Source organism: Ursus maritimus, unplaced genomic scaffold (genome assembly GCF_017311325.1).
Source record: "Ursus maritimus isolate PB19 unplaced genomic scaffold, ASM1731132v1 scaffold_16, whole genome shotgun sequence".
NCBI classification, from domain to species: Eukaryota; Metazoa; Chordata; class Mammalia; order Carnivora; family Ursidae; genus Ursus; species Ursus maritimus.
This window is the reverse complement of record NW_024424008.1, coordinates 28214853-28234974: the sequence shown is the minus strand read 5'-3', so window position 1 is coordinate 28234974 and position 20122 is coordinate 28214853. Positions and strand designations below refer to the sequence as shown.

At 37.3% G+C, this 20122-nt stretch overlaps 1 protein-coding gene and 1 non-coding gene across 7 annotated transcripts in view; one reads left to right on the top strand and one right to left on the bottom strand.

Annotated features, from left to right (window-relative positions):
- CCDC82 (coiled-coil domain containing 82) overlaps positions 1-10942 on the bottom strand; it is a 32845-nt gene extending 21903 nt beyond the window's left edge. Inside the window, exons 1-4 of one of the 6 annotated variants that reach the window (XM_008688383.2) lie at positions 10837-10942; positions 10360-10540; positions 5290-6038; positions 4610-4814 (exon numbers count right to left, since the gene is read on the bottom strand). In XM_008688383.2, the coding sequence (XP_008686605.1) occupies positions 4610-4814; positions 5290-6024 (940 nt within the window). In that variant the 5' untranslated portion in view covers positions 6025-6038; positions 10360-10540; positions 10837-10942. Of the gene's footprint in view, positions 1-4609; positions 4815-5289; positions 6039-7140; positions 7263-10359; positions 10807-10836 lie in introns of those variants that run through there. The other 5 variants (XM_040630975.1, XM_008688385.2, XM_008688384.2 and 2 more) reach the window with 5 other exon arrangements.
- Positions 10943-10986: 44 nt separating this feature from the next.
- On the top strand, positions 10987-14982 carry LOC103660725. Its single transcript, XR_005835014.1, has 2 exons — positions 10987-11064; positions 14215-14982. It is a non-coding gene; the product is annotated as a JRK like (transcript).
- Positions 14983-20122: the final 5140 nt, after the last annotated feature.

The window sequence follows — 20122 nt, the reverse complement described above, 5'->3', positions numbered from 1 at the left end:
TGTTCTTATAGAGGTTGTGAAGAGAATGAATCTGGGAATATTAGCCTAATTATAGTTTAACCAAAGCCACAGTGTAGTGTTTATTATTCATTACATAGGTTATTACTTTAATGAGAAAATATATTTTTAAAGACAATTAACCTACAGCGACTTTCAGAACATAATCCCTTGACAAATTGGAAACCGCCTATATTTTATTTATTATATTCATAAATGGCATAAACATTGATAAGTATTAAAAACAAGTCATACATTATCACCTAAAATGTGTGGGGTTGTTTTCCTCTGATGTTTTAAGAAATCTGATCAGATCTAACATTTCTCTGTCTTGAAATATGGACCCAAGAGCCTTTAGCCAATACACTTATCTTAATCATCCATTTATCCAACTAATAATGAGTTCCTATAATGTATCATCAACCTTAAAGAGTGTGAGAAATACAAAGAGAAGTGAAGTGGATTAACTATTGAGGTTATTTTTGGAAGAGGGAATGCCTATTTATTTGGCTCTCTTTATTGAATTTTACTTTTTTACATACCATAAATTTCACTCTTTTTGGTGTACAGTTCTATGACTAATGCATAAAGTTGTGTAACCACCATGACAACCAAAAAAACAATAGTTCTACACCACCCCAAAACTCCTTTATGTTACCGCTCAATAATTTAGTTTACACATATTGAGTCTGAGGTGTCTGAAAGATACCCTGATGAAAATGTTCAATAAGATGAAAAATTGTGACTTAGGCTTTGGAGAAATCTGTGCTGGAAATAAAAGTTTGGCAATTTTTGCCTATAGACTGGGCTAAAGTTGTGGGGAAGAGAAGCACAAGCAAGGGAGTTTGAGGATGACCTTTAGAACACCAAGATTTACATGGCAAGTGGAAAAAGAGGAAAGCAATATTATAAAGGGGAAGACAAGATAGAATGTTACCACAGAAGCTAAAAAGAGAACTTTCTAAAAGGAAGCGTGATCAATTCTTGGTGGCAAAGCACATAACAAATACAACCTTAACATAAGAACTGAAAAAGCATTTTGGCAACTAGGAAGTAATCACTAACTTCAATGAGGGCAATTTCACTGGACTGATGGGTGCAAGAGCCCAATGATGCTTTGTAGAGTTAATGAGAAACTGGAACAAAGAATAAAATTTTGAATAGTGGTTAATGAAACATACCAACTCAAGGGAGGAAAGGCATGAATATGGTTGCAAGCTGAGAAAAGACAACTTGCAAGGATAAAGCTGGAAGAAGTTGCAATTAGGAACACACAAGGTAAAATGTATTGCATAAAAAATGAGATTCATCTCTCTCTGAGGCAGAGATGCTCAACAGTAGAAGCAAGCTCAGAGCTCCCTGGTATCTACCCAAATGAGCTGAAAATTTGTATCCACAGGAAATCTGCACACAAATATTTATAGCAGCTTTATTCATAATTGCCAAAACTTGGAAGCAACCAACATGTCTTTTAGCAGGTGAATGAATAAACAAATTGTGGTACATCCATACAATGAAATATTATTCAGTGATAAAAAGAAATAATCTATCATACCACATTAAAACACGGAGGAAACTTAAATGCATATTATTAAGTGAAAAAATTCAGTCTGAAGGGGCTACATGCTGTGTAATTCCAACTATAAAATATTCTAGCAAAGGCAAACTGTGGAGACATTAAAAAGATCAGTGGTTGCCAGGAGTTCAGTGGAGGATGGGAGAAATGAATAGGTAGAGCACAGGAGATTTTGAGGACAGTGAAACTATTCTGTATGATACTGTAATGATGGATGCCTGTTGCATCATTATGTATTTGTCAAAACCCACAGAATGTACAACACAAAGAGTGACCCCTGAGATAAAATATGAACTATAGTTAATAATACTGCATCAATATTGGCTCATCAATTTTACCATGTGTAACCAAACTAATGCAAAATGTTAATTATAAGGGAAACTGTGTGTGAGGGGGTTATGTAGGACCTCTCTGTACTTTCTACTCTTCAGTAAATCTAAAATTGTCCCTTAAAAAAAATAAAAGTAAGCATAGACATATAGGATAGAGAAGCAATGATGAACTTTAATTTTCATTAATTAGCAGGAGTAGGCATGAGTACGTATCACTGAGAAAATGTTCTATCACATTCTACATATTATAATTCAGAATGATGGGATATGTCCTAATTGATTTTACCTAAAATTTCAGTGTCCAGGTCGTAGGCAAACAAGTGACTACTGATGTAAGGAAAGTAGTCATTGACTTTTGAAATATAGATGCTTATCACTGGCATCTCTATAACTGATAAATTTCTTGAAATTTAATTCATACCTCAATCTACTATTTTATCATAAATCATGAGATTGATATTGAACCATGTTACACATAATTTTAGTAAATATGACCATTTAAAAAAACTGGAAAGAATCCACTCTTGAAGAAAAAAATAAAAAACATATTCACTCAACAGCCTGTTTCTACCAGAGTTGTAAAACATAAAAACAGTCTTTGAATTATGCACAATTATAGGGATTAGAAAAATAATGCATTTTTTAAGATACCTTAAATTGTCAGGGTCTCAAAGTGTGGTCTGTAGACACCTATAAGTCCCCAAGTTCATTCAAGGGGATCTAGGAGGTCAAAATAATAATACTAAGCTAATCATGCTGTTTTTACCATGTTGACATTTTAAATAATGGTACAAAAAGTAACTATGGGTAAGGCAGCTGGCTCCCTAACATGAATCACAGCAGTAGCACCAAACCACTAGTAATCACTGTAGTCATCATTGCTATACACTCAGTAAAAAGCTACTTTCACTAAAGAATGTCCTTGATGAAGCAGTAAAAACTATTAATTTTATTAAATCTTGAACATACATCTTTTTAGTATTCAATGGGATGAAATGGGAAGTATGCATAAAGCACCCATGCTACATCATACTATGATCAATCATACTTTGAGGAAAAACTGAGTTGGCAGCTGAAAAAGTGTCATTTATCATGAAACACCATGTTTACTTGAAAGAAAAACTGACAGGGTCACCTGGCTGGCTCAGTCAGTAGAGCATGCAACTCTTTTTTTTTTTTTTTTTTAATTTATTTATTTTAAAGAGAGAGAAAGCAGGAACAGGAAGGAGAGAGAATCTGAAGCAGACTCTGTGCTGAGGGTGGAGCCCAATGTAGGGCTTGATCTCAGGACCCTGAAATAACTACTTGAGCTGAGAAACCAAGACTCGGATGCCAAACTGACTGCGCCACCCAGGCACCACAAGCATGTGACTCATGATCTCAGGGTTGTGAGTTCAAGCCCCACGCTGGGTGCAGAGTTTACTTACTTACTTAAAGAAAAAGAAAAAGAAAGGAAGAAAGGATGGAAAGGAAGGGAAGGGAAGGGAAGGGAAGGGAAAGTGAAAGGGGAGGGAAAAGGGAGGGGGAGTGGAAGAGAAAGGGAAGGGGAGGGGAAGGGCGAGGGGAGGAGAGAGGAAGGGGAGGAGAGAGGAAGGGGAGGGGGAAGGGAAGGCGGAAGGGGGAGGGAGGGAGGAAAGAAGGAGTAAACAACTGACAAACCATGGACATTCAGGCATTTGTCAATTTTCTCAAAAAAGAACAAAGGGAACCTGTGATTTCAAGAACTCACAGTATTTGTTGCCAAAGATTTAAAAAAAACAGATCTTCAAGTAGAAATTAGAATTTTAGAAAACTTGTATCTGCTGCTGTGAACTTGACAGCTTCCCCATACCTAAGAAAATTTTGATGAGATTGGTGGTAATATTGACAAATGTGATTTTGAAAATATTATATAAAGAAATGTGTGAACATTTGGTGAATCTACATAACCCAGTGAACCAATATTTTCCAAATGACTAATGCATGATATTACAAAGTCATGTATGGGTAAAAGATCCATTCAAACTGCAAGACAGATTAATGGAATGCAATGTAAGTAAGTACTAAAAACTCATTTTTATGGTTTCAGATTCCATATTGCAACTGACTTTAAGAAACAATCACTTGTTGAATTGTGGTGTAGTGACAAAAATATCCACACTATTTTGAAAATACTTTAAAAAAATCTTTCTCCCTTTTCCAGCTAACTATCTGTGTGAAGCAAAATTGTTCTCATCTACTTCAACCAAAACATCAAAATACACTGAAACCAAAAGCAGGTATAAGAACCCAGCTGCCTTCTATTAAGCTATATATTAAATACAATTATTTTAAAATGTAAAACAATGCCATTCTTCTCTTTTAAATAGTTATTTTTAATAAAAAATGTTATTTATATTACCATGTAACAAGCTTATTAATGTTAGTTTAAGTCTGTTAATTAATAAATATATTTTAAATTTTTGTTTTGTATTTCTACAGTGGTAAATGTTGATAGATATAACCCACAAAAACAAAAGCTCTTTGGGGTCCTCAATAATTTTTTCATATAAAGGGTTCCTGAAACTACTAGAATAGACTATTATCAGAATGACAAAATTAGCTAAAAATAAAACCATAGTTCCTAATCAATGACTCAGAACATGATAGTAAAAGGCTGATTTGATACTTGATATAATATCATCATCAGAGCAAATCATAAAACATTTTCTTGATATTAACTTACAAAGAGAATTCTGTTTTACTAATTTCAGTTGTGATGTAGTCAATTTTTCTTCTCGCTGGCTTTTATTCTCTTCATCACCCTCCTCATCTTGAACTACAAAGTCATCAATAATATAATCATCTCCATCTTCATCATATTCATAATCATCCTCATCCTCATCATCATCATTTTCATCACTGCTTGGGCAGGATTCCTTTTCAGAGTCCTAATTAAATTAAAGCATATACTTCAGTAAATTTGTACCTTTAAATGTTCAGTATGGATATGAAAGTAAAAGATTAAATCTGAAACCAAAACAATGATCCATGGAAATTAACCTCATATTGTAAGGTCAAAAAAAGTCTTGTCATGTTAAATGTTGAACTTTTGGAATTAGGAAGAAGATAATATACCTTGGTAACTGATATGTGTAAAGTGGACATTAAGATTATAAGTAGAAGTTAAAAAGAGGAAAGACCATATTAAACAGTCTTTCAATTTTAAAAGTGATAAACTGAAGCTCATGATAAAACAGTATATTAGATACAACAGTGCAATCAAACATGTTCAAGGATACTTGATTGAAAAATAAATTCAAGAATTGAGAAACAGAACAGACTCAACACTTTGATTTTCATGAAAATTAAATACTTTAAGGAAAAATTTAAAAACAGTAACAAAACCAATAAAATAAAACACACCTCAAAATCTCTACTACTATTGCGTCTCTGACGAGATCTTTGTTTTGAGAGTTCTTTCAGTTTCTGGAGTTGTTCTCGCTTTCTTGCAGCTAAAGGTTTTTCAGGGTTTTTTTGCTCCATCTCCACTGAAGAACATTCATCTTCAACCACTCTACGTGGACGTTTAACACCTACTTTTCTAACTAGGATATCACTATCGTCACTCTCATCACTGTCATACATAACAGAGGAGATCCTTTTTCTCTTCCCTCGCTTGATGTGTTCTTCTTCTAAGTCCTCTTCTATGATTTGTCCTGTGTGTGTGTTGAGATCATCATCCTCTTGACTTGAATGCTTTTCATGATCTGGTAAGTCAATTCTTCTATGTTTGTTTTTGTTCTTTTCTTCTCCATACGCTGAACTGTTGCCAGTGTTCGTGAGATGCTCACAGTTACTACCTTCACTTTCAACTTTAATTAATCTAAGTTCTCTTTCATTTTCCAGCTTTTTATCACTATCAAACCCCTTGTTACCATCAAGCTCTTCATCACTGTCAAGATCTTCATCACTGTCAAGCTCCTCGCTATCAAACTCTTCATCACTGTCAAGCTCTTCGTCACTGTCAAGCTCTTCGTCACTATCAAATAACTGTGAGATACTACTTCTTTTAGTCCGCCTCCAATCAACTCGAGATTTCTGCTCACGCTCTTGAGTTTTAGAATTTTTCCTTGTTTCGTGTCTTCTAACATGTACCATTTTCACTTAAGCTTCTACAAAATAAAGTTATTAGGAACATAATAATGATAACCGGATTACAACAGTGAATGCATTTATGGTACAAACTATATTTATTTGGTGTTATAAAATGGTTCACGAAGGTAAAAATCATATAAAATATGAGTGAAGATGCTAGAATAGCTATTCAACAAATAATTTATTGAACATCTATGAAATAATTGTATGAACATTTATTCGGAATTATGGTATATTTTGTGATGAAAGGGATACATAGAAAAATAATGGCCCTGTTCTCCAGAAGATTATTATCCATGGGTAGAACATACAAACATATATTAAGAAAAATTCAAGGTATTCATTTAGTACAAAATGAGAGATAAAAATAACTGCAATAAAATTATAAAGATGCAGGAAGAACAGAATAGCAAGTGCTTCAGTGAAGATTTTATTTAACAGATATGATCTGATAGACTTCTAAAGTACTGGCTATATTTCAACAAAAAGAATGACAGAAAAAAGGATTTCAGGCAGGTAAAAATAGTAAGGTCAAAACTTTGGCACTGAGAGAGCACAAGTTATGTTAAGTAAGTATGACCAAAAAGGTGTGAAGAAAGGCTTTATGCTGGAAAAAAAGAGACAAGTATAGAAAAATAGGGTAGGATTACCAGAATCATTCATCCTAAGGCAAAGGATTCTGAACAGAGAAATGGTATGAATTATAACATAAAGGATCAATCAATTTATATGAAGAAAGTTATAAAGAAGTAGTTGACAGAAGACAGCATTGCAAAATTAAGAGATCACCTATCCACTAAGATTGTAGCTTCTAAATACTGTAGTAAAATGGCAGTGGCTTTAAACCACTTCAAGATATACTCCAATAGAAAACTTACTAACAATCCAAAACTGGGTGAAAAAAATAAAAGTTTCATGGTGAAACACAGCATGATATTGGAAAAGAAAACAAATATTATAAGTTTCTGATTCACAAAAGGCTGACCTCCATTAAAATTAACACAAGTACATAATAAAGGAACAATTAGAGACAAGTAAGATAACTAGAACAGTAACGTATATGTACTTCTGTAGTTGCTAAGGAATATAGACATATGATCACAATGTAATGAGACTGACCTCATAATATATGTATAAGAACTCATATATTTTATTGAGTGCTATCTCCTTCAAAGAAATCACCTTATGAAGCTAATTATTCCAATATTTGCACCATGGCACAGAATATTCTTGCAGATTTTCTGTAAAATATAGTATCAAAAAATAAATAAAAATATGAAAATAACCCCACTCCACTTTTTTATCCCAAAGAATGGCTTAAATATTTTTTTTTTTTTTTACTTTTCTTAGTCTGGGGACTGTTAGCAGCTTCCAGAAATGAAATCCAATTTCAAAAGATGAACATTAATTACCTGCAGATATTTTTTAAATGTGCTTCAAACTTTGAAGGGAATCCAAAAATAGAGCGCCAAAATTTTTTGAGCAATGGCAGTATCACTGAATCAAGTTTATAACTTTCCAAGACGATTCCTTTTTTGGGTGGGTGGGAGTGGGGGAAATACCACTCATTTGATTCTACAAATTCTGTTATGTTTAAAAGCAATGTGACAGTTTCTACAATGGTTAACACCTCATATAAAATCAGAATAACAGTTGCTCAGATTATACACCAGAAATTTTCTTTATAATGTAGGCTTTAGTGTGACCTTATGACAGTAACTGCCAGGAGATATACTGAGCATTGTAGCAGCAATCTAACAAATCCTAGTCAACAGATAAAATATTCTGTTACTTGAGATTACCCTTGGGTTGCATATTACAGAAGGCTTATGTTAAAGTCAGCAAAGATGAGAATTGTGGTCAAAATTACCTTTAAAAAAATCTCTATATTACTCTGTAAAGTATGTTTTTTATATATCATACTGCTTCACAGTAGGTCCACCCAGTTTCTTCTCCAGGTTTTAAAGAGATTACTGTTGGGTTTTTTTAAAAATTTTTTTAAAATTAAGCATCAGATAAACTAGGCAGCTTATATTGTGAAGCCATATAGTACAAATAAGTATTTTTTGAGTACATAGTTAAATTTGCACAAACTGTGCCTGTGCATTGCACTGTAATGTCTTTCTAATAAATCTGTCCGAATTAGGAGAAATAATGAAAAAACATTTATGAGAACAAATGACAAATATGGCTTCAGTAGATACGCTAAAGCAAGTGTGAACATTAGGAACATTAAATGAAAGATGATTTTCTTAGTACTCAAAAGCAGTTTCATTTACACCAGATGACTATCTCACAAAGCTATACCATGTCAAAAGACATTTATCCTATCAATAGGTGACTCCTATGACAATGGTAGAAGGAGTAAGAATGTGACACTATAAAAATAACTATCACTGTACATGGTTTAGCTATTAAAAATCCTATAGGTATAGAAATGTTTTACTGCATTGTCATAACTCTTTTTAAATCCTGACAATGATTCTAAAAGGAAGATACTGTCTACCTTCATTCATAAATATCAAAGCCAAGAACATAGAGTTTAAATGACTTACCGAAGATCACACAGCTTGTTAGTGACAGAGCAGGGATTAGAAACCAGTTCTCCTGATTTCCCATCCAGTCCTACACAATGACTGCTGCCAATATTATATTTATACAAGGTAGTAAAAATCATGCCTTTAAAAAGTTATTTTATCTCTCATTCATGCTAAATTTTAGTTTCATAAAATAATCATCAAAATAGTTTAGAGTTTACAAACATGCTTTTTAAAAAATTATGTAACAGAATTTTAGTGCACATGAGTTAGGCCAGACACTTCCGGAAATCATCCATCCAATAGGCAAGAAAAGAATGTTCAAAAGAGATGAAAATTTGAGACTTCCCTCTACCATCTTATTGATAACACCGATTACAAAATTTAAGGATTCCCCATCGAGAGAAAAAAAAGTTATTTGGGAAAACTGCAGTATTGAATATTTGAAGAAGCAAATTTTGTTTAAATAAATCAAGTTTCATTTGTCCAACTGCCAAATTTCCAGTTCTCTCTTCATATTTCAAAACTATTTTATCAATAACATCAAAAATTCTGTCATTGAAAAAGAAGATAATTTAAATATGGTTGGCTCCTCTTTTAAAATTGTGAATACTTTTACTATGTTATCTGGGGAGGGAAGAATGATGACAGAGGGAAAAGGTATGTGAACTGAATCTGAGGAGAGAAATGAGAAGGTGAAGGTAGGCTGATGAATAAGCCATCTCTTGGTCTTTGGAATTCAAAAAAGAATCCATGCAATGGATGTAATTTCTTTATATGCTGAGTATACACTCAATTTCTTGAAATGAGAATTTAATCAAGATTCTTTAATGATACCTTACCATTAGGCAAAGAGAAAAACAAAGAGACTCCAAACAGAAAGCATTAAATAAATGAAGACGATCAATACTATCACATCTTTGTGCTTCATAGTTAATATCACATACAAGGCACATACATAGCTATGCTGTCTGCCAAAGAACTTAAGTTAAAGAATCCATATTGCTCTCTCACCCACAGTAGCTCTACAACTAAAAGGTACTTTGATGATGCTACTTGAATTTCTCATCAGAACAAATATCCTTTAGTCTAGACTTTGAGGTTAACTCATCCTAAAGAAAAGATTCATTCTAGGAATCAGTTGCCCTGTCAGGTGACAGTTTACATTTTTAAAGTTTGAAGGACAGTGGAACCCTGGCCATTACTTGAAATTCCACCAGAAGGGGGGCATTCCTATTTGTAAAACAGCACCCCTCCCTGATGTTTCCTTTCATATGACAGTTTGGAGAGGAAACCTTTATTGATCAAAGAAATGGTTACTGAATGTACACACTATGTGCCAGCACATGCTCAGAGCTGCGGCGTTACTAGAAGAAATCAACAACACGGTCTCTCCTCCCAAGGAGCTCACACTCTGATGAAATTACTAGGGACACCAAAACAAGCCGGCATAATACATGATTTAAGGGCTACAGTGTATGATTCTAAGTTCTTTTCACGTTGTTGTGAATAAATTTATCACAGTTCTTCCATTGCTGGAAAACAGGGCAGCACAACATGACAGAAATAAGAAATGGGAAGATAACATACAGAGGAAAGCCAATTTGCCCCACTTAGAATCACGAACCAATGCTTCACAATTTCGCATAGAGTGCATCCTGCCAGCTTGGCATCCGGGACAACTACAGTATTCATTAAAATCTTTAACACTGAAGGTGGTTCTCTAAATCCATCAGGGTTGAGTGGCAGAGGAAGGATGCTCTACGAAATTAACACCAGAGTCATTTTCCTGATTACAAACCTGGCTCTTTGGCGGGACGCAGGTACCCAGCGCAGCAAGCCCGCCAGTCCGCTACTCTGCCTCCGGAGAGGGGGCACGGTAGCTAGGAAACCGGACCCTTGGAGCTTCACGATGACGTTCGAGAGACGACACAAATCCCCAGGCCCCAGAGGAGCTCCGCACCCAGAAAATCACCAAGGGTCTGGAAAGGCCAGAAACCCGCGAAATCACCACTCGAGCTCCCCTCAACAGTCCTGCCCACTTCCCCACGGCGGAGGAAACTGGCACGCCGCCCACTGCAGCTCAGCCCAGGCGGCGGGCGAGTGGAGAACGACGTTGAGGGGTGTCGTCCCGCCCACCCCAGAGTGCCCGTGGGAATTTTTTCCTCCCCGCCTGCCCGGAGGCGCGGCCTCCCCCGCTCTGTTAATAAACCATTAGCAGCCGGAGCGAGAGCACGTCCCCGCCCCAAGCTGCCCCCGTGCCGCCCCGCGCCCTCACCTTTCAAAGCCCCTCCGCCTCTGCCTCCGCCTTTGCCTCCGCCCCAGGTACCCACTCCAGACTGGCGGCGCTCCTCCTCCTTCCGGGGACTAGGGGAAGTCCCGCCTCTGGGAGGAGCAAGGGGCGGGGCCGGCAGCGGGAGGGGGCATCATCCGGGAGCGTGTGCTGGGGGAGGAGCGGTCGCCGCGCGTTAGTCAGGGAGCGGTGCGGGTCCTGGTTCCAATTGAGGTGGGGAGAGGGGCCCGTCGGGCTGTGAGGGGCCGGGAGGACTGTCCAGGCTAAGTCCAGCGCGGGGAAGTGTGGCTTGCGGTGGAAGGGGTTGGCTTCTGGGGAAGAAATTAAACGTAACCGTTCCCTTGTGGAAGGGGGCTAGTCCCCGACTCCCTGGTTCTTCCGCTCTCTGCTGTAACTTTGGGGTGTGGCAGGGGCTAGTGACGGACGTTTACTCTGGATCGGGGCGTGAGGGAGGTTTGTGGTCACTATGGGGTTATAGTCTTTAACGCGGCCACTGGGGGAGTAAAACAAATGTTTGTAATCCGGATTATCCGCGGTGGCTTGGGGCCTCCTCTACTGCCCATCTAAGTTAAAGGCCTGTTCCCTCAAACTTCCTCCTCTCTCATCTTCCTCTGCTGTCTCTTTGCTGGCCAAGCAAATCCGGGAACGGGGTCAGGGCCACCAGGTTCCTGGTAAGGTTGCAAGATTCAGGGTGTAGGACTGTTAAAGTGAGTCTGTGTCAAAGAAGGAAGGATTCTGTAGGTTGCTTCAGAGTGAGTGTGGGGTGAGGCCCTGAGTCCCAGAGCCTCAGCATGTCAGGGAAACGGAAGCGGGTGGTGTTAACTATTAAAGATAAGCTTGATATAATAAAAAAACTTGAAGACGGAGGTTCTTCCAAACAACTGGCAGTGATTTATGGAATTGGTGAGACAACAGTCCGGGATATAAGAAAAAATAAGGAAAAGATTATAACTTATGCAAGTAGTTCTGATTCCACAAGTCTTCTGGCCAAGAGGAAATCTATGAAACCATCCATGTATGAGGAACTGGACAAAGCAATGCTAGAATGGTTCAACCAGCAAAGGGCAAAAGGGAATCCCATATCTGGACCGATTTGTGCAAAAAGGGCAGAGTTCTTCTTTTATGCTTTGGGAATGGATGGTGATTTTAACCCCTCTGCTGGTTGGTTAACTCGTTTTAAGCAGCGGCACAGCATTAGAGAGATTAACATTCGAAATGAAAGATTAAATGGAGATGAGACTGCTGTGGAAGATTTTTGTAACAACTTTCGAGACTTTATTGAACGAGAGAATTTACAGCCAGAACAGATCTACAATGCAGATGAAACTGGACTCTTTTGGAAATGCCTGCCTTCCAGGACTTCTGTGATCAAAGGTAAATGCACTGTCTCTGGACACAAGTCAATTGAAGAAAGAGTCACTATCATGTGTTGTGCCAATGCAACCGGTTTACACAAACTGAAACTTTGTGTTGTGGGGAAAGCAAAGAAACCTCGCTCCTTCAAGTCAACTGACACCTCAAACCTGCCAGTCTCTTATTTCAGCCAAAAAGGTGCATGGATGGATCTTTCCATTTTCCGACAGTGGTTTGATAAGATCTTTGTGCCACAGGTTCGAGAATACTTAAGATCTAAAGGCCTGCAGGAAAAGGCTGTGCTCCTGTTGGATAATTCACCAACACATCCAAATGAAAACGTCCTCAGGTCAGATGATGGCCAAATATTTGCTAAATATTTACCACCTAATGTGGCTTCACTGATCCAGCCCTCGGATCAGGGAGTCATAGCGACAATGAAGAGAAATTACCGTGCGGGTCTTCTTCAGAACAACTTGGAGGAAGGTAATGACCTGAAATCATTCTGGAAGAAGCTGACTCTGCTAGATGCACTTTATGAAATAGCAATGGCTTGGAATTTAGTAAAGCCAGTTACCATTAGCAGAGCATGGAAAAAGATTCTTCCTACCATAGAGGAGAAAGAAGGCTTGGACTTTGATGAAGAAGATGTTTCTGTGGCTACTGTGGCCACCATTTTACAACATACCAAAGGACTGGAAAATGTGACTACTGAGAACATCGAAAAATGGCTGGAAGTGGACAGTACTGAACCAGGCTATGAAGTGTTAACTGACAGCGAAATTATCAGAAGAGCGCAAGGCCAGACAGATGAATCTAGTGAAAATGAGGAGGAGGAAATAGAACTGATTCCAGAGAAACATATTAATCATGCAGCTGCTCTCCAATGGACTGAAAATTTATTGGATTATCTAGAACAACAAGGTGATATGATTCTGCCTGATAAACTGGTGATACGTAAACTTCGAGCCACCATCAGAAATAAACAGAAGATGACAACAACCTCAAGTCAATAATGGCATTTCATTGTTACCATTGTTTTGGTAATTGTGTTTGTAACTCTTAACCTCTGCAGTGTGGCTTAATTTTCTTTGTGTTCTCAATTCTCAGTCACAGCCCTATGAAATGCAGATACAAAAATGTATCTGAAGTGGTTTCAGGATTACGTGTTTTGCATCATCTCTGTCTATTTGTACAGATAATTGGAAGCTGATTCTGTATAGATATAAATTACATATACACATGTATTCACTTTTGTAGAGCTGCAATTATCCCTTCTATTATCGTGGCATTCCCTAAACTTTCTTAAAAAAAATTACAGATAACAGTGAACAGATTGAGCACTTTCCTGAAATCTGTGGTTTATGAGGGCTGCCACGGTGATCTTTTCTTGTGTTAACATCTTAAATGGTTATGTTTTGTGTATCTGTATACACTGACAGAATGAGAACTAGCTATATTTTAGATTTCAGGGTGATCTGCAATAATTTAAAGTGAAGTCCAATAGTGAGGAAACTGACCTATGAATTATAAAAATAACTTAGAAATCATACTTCTGTTAACATTTGTTTAGGTGGCAAGAGGGGGAGATTTTTTCTGGGAGTAAATATATAGGAGGTGATTACTAAATTAGTAAGAAAACTATTTGAAAGCTGATGTATAAAAGATATGATCTATTCATTTGTAGAAAACTGCGAGTTGAAAATTCGGGGAATTTTAGGTTATTTATACCAGGGGAATAAATAAGCTTGTTTTATTTGGGTCTTAATGTTATGAATTGCATAATTATTTATTCATAATTATAGTACAGGTTTTGTAATGTTACATGTGGTATTATGAACTCCCACCTTATATGTGGGGAAGAATCTTGGGAATTTAAAATTATGGGTTTTTTTTTACTGTGTACTTGGAAATGTCTATAGTTTGAAAAAGTTTATCATACCTTCCCCTTTTATTTGATATGAAAAGGAAAAAAATGAAAAGAATAAAGTTATTATTATTTTTAACAAGCCATAGATTGTGACCTGTTTTATGAAGAAAGCAGAAATAATTATGGAAAGTGGCAGATTCCAAGGAATTTCATCATTTACTCCTTTGACACTTGTAAAAAGGTATTCTTTCTTCTAGAATCCATTTAAGTCAGAATTTTGATAAATTTGCTTAGTAAATTTAATATGTTTATTCGAGACATTGAAAAGACTTTACCTATGTGAATATTGATTTAACTTATAATTTAAAAGCAATGTGGATCTCCATATTATTTCATGTTTTGGCCCTTAAAAAATGTTCTCTAACAGTCATTTTTTTAAAGGTTTAACTTTTTCATTGAAATATTTTGCATTTTATATTTATAGTGCCTTTCTTAGAATTCTAAGACTTCAGAGAAACTTTTAGCTTTCCCTAATTTCTGTTATCTTCATGATGTATGTCCAGATTTTTTTTAAAAGACTTCTGTGATGAGAACTGTTTAAAAATTACTGCATGAATTGCCTCGGTGCACAGAGGAAAAAGCCTCAGAAATTAACATACATATTGAATCATAATTATACATCCTGCTATAAATTCAATTGTATATAAAATAATTTTTCATTTTTCTAATATGAAAATGTATAAAAGCTTCTTCTTGGAATTTCTGTCTGGATATGCTCAATTTTTAAAATTAATCTTGTCCGTGAAATTCAGCTGTTATCATTGCCACCTAGTGGTAAAATTAACATTACTGTTAAGCTGTGTGGTTTTAAATATTGATATCTAGTAAAAGGTTCACTGTTTTGTGGCCTTGAGTGTGAATCTTGTGACTCTTTCTCTAGACTGTGAGAGACTGCTCTTGTTTTTTGGATGTATAGCTATTTGCTCCTTTCTAAAAGCTGCCAACACTGGTAGGCTATAGTTCTGTTTTGGACCCTTTTATCCTTAAGCATAAGTATAAAAGCTGCCAATTACTGAATACCATGTTATGTTCTAAGCAATATACTTATATAATTGTCAAATTATGGTGGATATACTGATGCTCAGCTCATATTCTTAATTGCTGAAGATCACCTGGGTACAGGTAAGAATTTAAACCCAGATATTTGATGCCAAAAGCCTATGCTTATATTTTCCAACCTAGGCTAACCTCTTAACCTTTTCCAATCTTCCAAATGTATTTCCTGCCACCAGCCCCCCACCCCCCAACATGTCACAGATGTCTGACTTTACTTCTCTGTACACTTGTGGCAGCAACTGCCCTTTCTTTTACTCTTTTATGAGTTTAATCTTCCTCTTCCATTACCCTGTAGTTTATTTCCATTTATCCCCAACCTAATAGCATTTGAAACTTGGATCATCAGTCTTTTGATTTCTGATTAGCCATGCTCAGCGAGGATCCTTTCTCACTTAAACAATTTTAAAACCCACCGTTGGGAAAATAAACAGTTCACACAAATATTTCTCTTCAGTTTATGACACAATCTCAAAGAGATTTGAGGAATTGGCACAGTATTGTACTAACACGAAAATCTTGCTAGACCAAAGATACTGAAAACTGCTACTATCAAAACCACATGAGTATGTATACACTCAGATCCATATAGATCAAAGGGGAACAAAGTCCAAAGGAGATGATACGGTGAAGAGAAGGAAGGACAGGTTGAAATACAAGAAGAGTTGGTTAGAGAAGAAAAAAGGAACATGTGGGCTGCAGTGAGGTTCGTTTTGTAATGATGTGTGTTTCAGCATCGTAGTCCCAGGCTTACTAGTATGTGCTGTTCATTCATAGATGGTCCCTGAAAGCTCTGCTTTTCTTCTTTCTTACAGAATGTTTAAAAGTCAGTGCCAAGTTAAATGCATTTGATCAGTAGTTGGTAATGGTTAGTGGATGATGACAGAAACTATTTGGGTACTGTATCTGCCCCAAGGTCATAAATCCTTAGTTCCCGATTCCTATTCCCTTAACGTCCCACCAGAGGCTGTGTTTGGCTTTCAATTTCTCCATTAAGAAATTACCCACAGGGGCACCTGGGTGGCTCAGTTGGTTGAACGTCTGCCTTCGGCTGGGGTTGTGACCCAGGGATCCTGGGATTGCGCCCCGCATCGGGCTTCCTGCTCAGTGGAGAGCCTGCTTCTCCCTCTGCCCTTCCCCCAGCTCATGCTCTTTCACGCTCTTGCTCTCACTCTCTCAAATAAATATATAAAATCTTTTCTCACCAGTCTTGCCAGGTTTTCCCATTGATGAGCCTCAATAGAACAACAGTTCTCAGAAAACCCACCTGTACGTTACAATGTTTCTTTAAAACCATACTCCTAGTAGCCAAGAATTCTGTGAGAGTAGGTTTACCTGCAGGGATTGATACGGGAAATTAGGAACTTACTTTTTATAAGAGTTGGACTTTTGGGGGGTGAATGGTGAGGGAAGTGGAATTCTTTGCCAGGTTCAAATTTAGTGAATCAAAAATTGGTTGGGCCTTACTATATGCATAAGACTACTGGGGGAGGTGTGTTTAGGAACATAAAAAGAAGGGGTAGAGTGGTTCTTGTCCTTAGGGATCTTGAAATTAAGGTGGAAAAATGACATTTGAAAAAAATAAAACATTCATTCAGTTGTAAACTTGTATAATACAACCAACATGATGTGATAGGGACTGTGTGAGGAAACCATCATGATTAGTTTTGCTTGTTTGTTCCTTTGCTGGCTTGTACTTTGTATACCATTTACATTTTAAGCTTGTCTTTGTTCTTGTTTTTTACTGATCCTGAGTGACTTCATCCATTTCCATTACCTGCATGTTTAGGACCTCAAATCTACCTCCAGTCACTGTCTTCAGAAGTCCAAATTTGTATCTTCAATTGAGAAGAGGGTATAAGTTTGGAAGGGAAATTTAAATTGTTGCTTTTCTTCCCCTCTGTAGTACACTCTCCATTAAGCATTCTGATGTCAGAGCTACCTAGATGGGCTAAGGAGTTGAAATAATTTTTAAACCGAATGCCAAATTAAGCTTATCTTCCTTGGTCTAAAATAGCAAAACAGATAATTATCTATTTTCTTATCTCTGTTCTCTTTCTTAGTTAGCCTTTTCTGATGTACATACATGCCTTTGCCTCTGACCATTCTTTCCCACAGACAGCCATAGTGGTTTCTGTTCTTGGTATCCTTGTTTCTACTCAAGTACTAAAATTTAGTTTGTCATGTTCCAACCCCTAACCTTAAAAGACCTGTTTCTTTTAGAAATGTACTCTGCTTTCCATATTTTAGGCAACCAGCAACCTCACATAGTAACTAGTCCTGTGCAATTAGAAGTTGGGTATGAAAGAATGCCCAAAGGATACTGGTCACTGGGGACACCTAATAATGTGAAAACTAGTGTCTGTAAGATCTGTGGCTCTTAATACTGGATTATGAGATCAAGGTTCAATGCTTTGCAGAGTAGTAGACATTCAACAAATGTGTACTCCACAAGCACTGACTGTATACTTTCTCTGTGTAAGACATATCTTAGGCAATGTATGGGATACATGGATAAGACTATCGGTTTCAAGAGATTTATAACACAGACATGTAGAAAAAGGAGTGAATCTAGAGTTACAATGCTGACGGAATGCAAAGAAAACACTCATTAATTCTGATAGGAGCCACATAAAGTGGCGTAATCTGATAGGAGTGAAGTCATAACAATTGAATCGGTCTTGAAAAGTAACTGAAATTTTCATTTCAGTTTTATTTGTCTTCCATCATTGCCAAATGTCCTCCAGGGGGCCAGGTCATCCCCACTTGAGAGCGACTGCTGGAGAGCTACAAGATCACAGGTACTTGGTTTGCTTTCCAAGTGTCTGAAGGTAATATTTATAAAATGGCCACTATCCCAAATTATACAGCCTCTGGTAGTTACTTCTGTGATGCCCGCTTCCTGATCATTGATTTAATGCCACACACTTGAGACTTTTGTCACAGCAACACCACACTTTAAGGTACCCATTTCTCTATTGATCTGGGTAACTCTAGCTGATGAAACACACCTCAGAATTTTAGAGGTTTACAATAAGTGTTTTTCTCTCAGCAGTTTTGTGATGATAAAGGACTTGGTTGGAGCATGACCCTTCTTTAAGTAGTGACTCATGCAGCTAGGCTGCTCCTCTCCTGTGATTTTGCATTTGCTAGACTCTTAACGATCTTCTTCATCTAGTTAGCAGATGGAAAAAGAGAGAATGAAGAATATGCACTGCTTCTTAGAAACTTCCTTTTCTCAGAAGTGATATACATTATTTCAGTTCACATTCTAATGATGAGAACTAATCACCTGGCCCCTACCTTCATACAGGCAATGCTTGAGAATGACTCCCTAGCTAGGCAGCTGCTTCCAGGTGACAACTTTATACTCTGGAAGGGGAAGGCACACATTAGTGAATAATTAGCCCTTTCTGAAACAAAAACAGTGGCAATTATTCTTATAGAATCATCTAAGGAGCTTTTACAAAGAATATCAGTGCGTGAGTGCTACGCTAGGATCTGATTTAATTAGTCTATGGTAGTTATAGTGGGTTTTTGGTTTTTGTTTTGTTTTCAAGTTTTCACATATCTCTCAATAAGCAACCAAGGTTGAGAACCACAAGATAATGAATTTGCAGGGTGAGCAGAGTAGAAGATGTGGAGACAAGAGACTAGACGTCTCCTCTGATGGACCATGAGGTCAAGACTATGTATAGAAGCAGAGCAGTAAGGAAGCTAAATAAGCAAATTAGCATGTATATGCATCTGTGTATCTTTATAGGGATAACTATCAGAGGAGAGACCATGGAACTTGGAAGCAGAAAACTGGTATTTGAGTCCCGGTCTTATCATTTTTCAGTTCTAGAATTTCTAATTGGTTCTTTTTTATAAGTGCCTATTCTTTCATGTATAAAATCATCTATTATGTAGGTGTATTAATTTTACTTATTTGAAAGTTACAGTTTGAATTCTCTACAATCTCTGACCCTTCTCTAACCTTTACTGAGTTTGTAGTCTTTCATGGAGTCGGTACTATGCCAATGGGCATTGTTCATTGTGCCTTCCTCATGCAGCTGAGATTTCCTGAAAGACTATGGTCTCTGCTTATACAGCACATATTGTGCGAAGTATAGAAACATCTGCTAAAGTTTGGACAGAGCCATTGATAGTGAGAATAGGGAATGGACATTATAACCTTACAGATAGGGAACTTGGGAGCTTGTTTTCTGAGTTTGGATGCTTCCCATTCCTCCTGACTTTACCAGCTACCAGGGGCATTGTGCTGTTAATTACCCCACAGTCTGCCCCTTCTTGAATACAGGCCTAATTTTCTCTTGTGCCTAGCCTGGAAATTGGCGGTTATGTGCCTGGATCCTTATATTAGGCCTCTTGTTGGTTATATCTGGACTTATGCTTCCAGCTTTTACCACTTCATTATATGGAACACAGTTTTCTCCTACACAATTTATGGTTCTCCAATTTATGGTTATCTCCTTGTTTTTAGGATGGCTATACTTGCTTCTTTTTGAATTTTATGGGTTTTTTTTCCCCCTATAATGTATGTGATTGATATGAGAATAAAGCACCTAATATCTCCAGTTATCCTGATATCAGAAATCCTAGCAGTGTGATCTTGGGTGAGTTTCTAAGTCTCTCTGAGTCTCATCTCTAAAATGGGGATAAAATGGGGCGCCTGGGTGGCACAGCGGTTAAGCGTCTGCCTTCGGCTCAGGGCGTGATCCCGGCGTTATGGGATCGAGCCCCACATCAGGCTCCTCCACTGGGAGCCTGCTTCTTCCTCTCCCACTCCCCTGCTTGTGTTCCCTCTCTTGCTGGCTGTCTCTATCTCTGTCAAATAAATAAATAAAATCTTAAAAAAAAATAAAAAATAAAATGGGGATAATAATACAGATTATTAAGAGGAATAAATAAAATAATGTAAAACACTTTGTG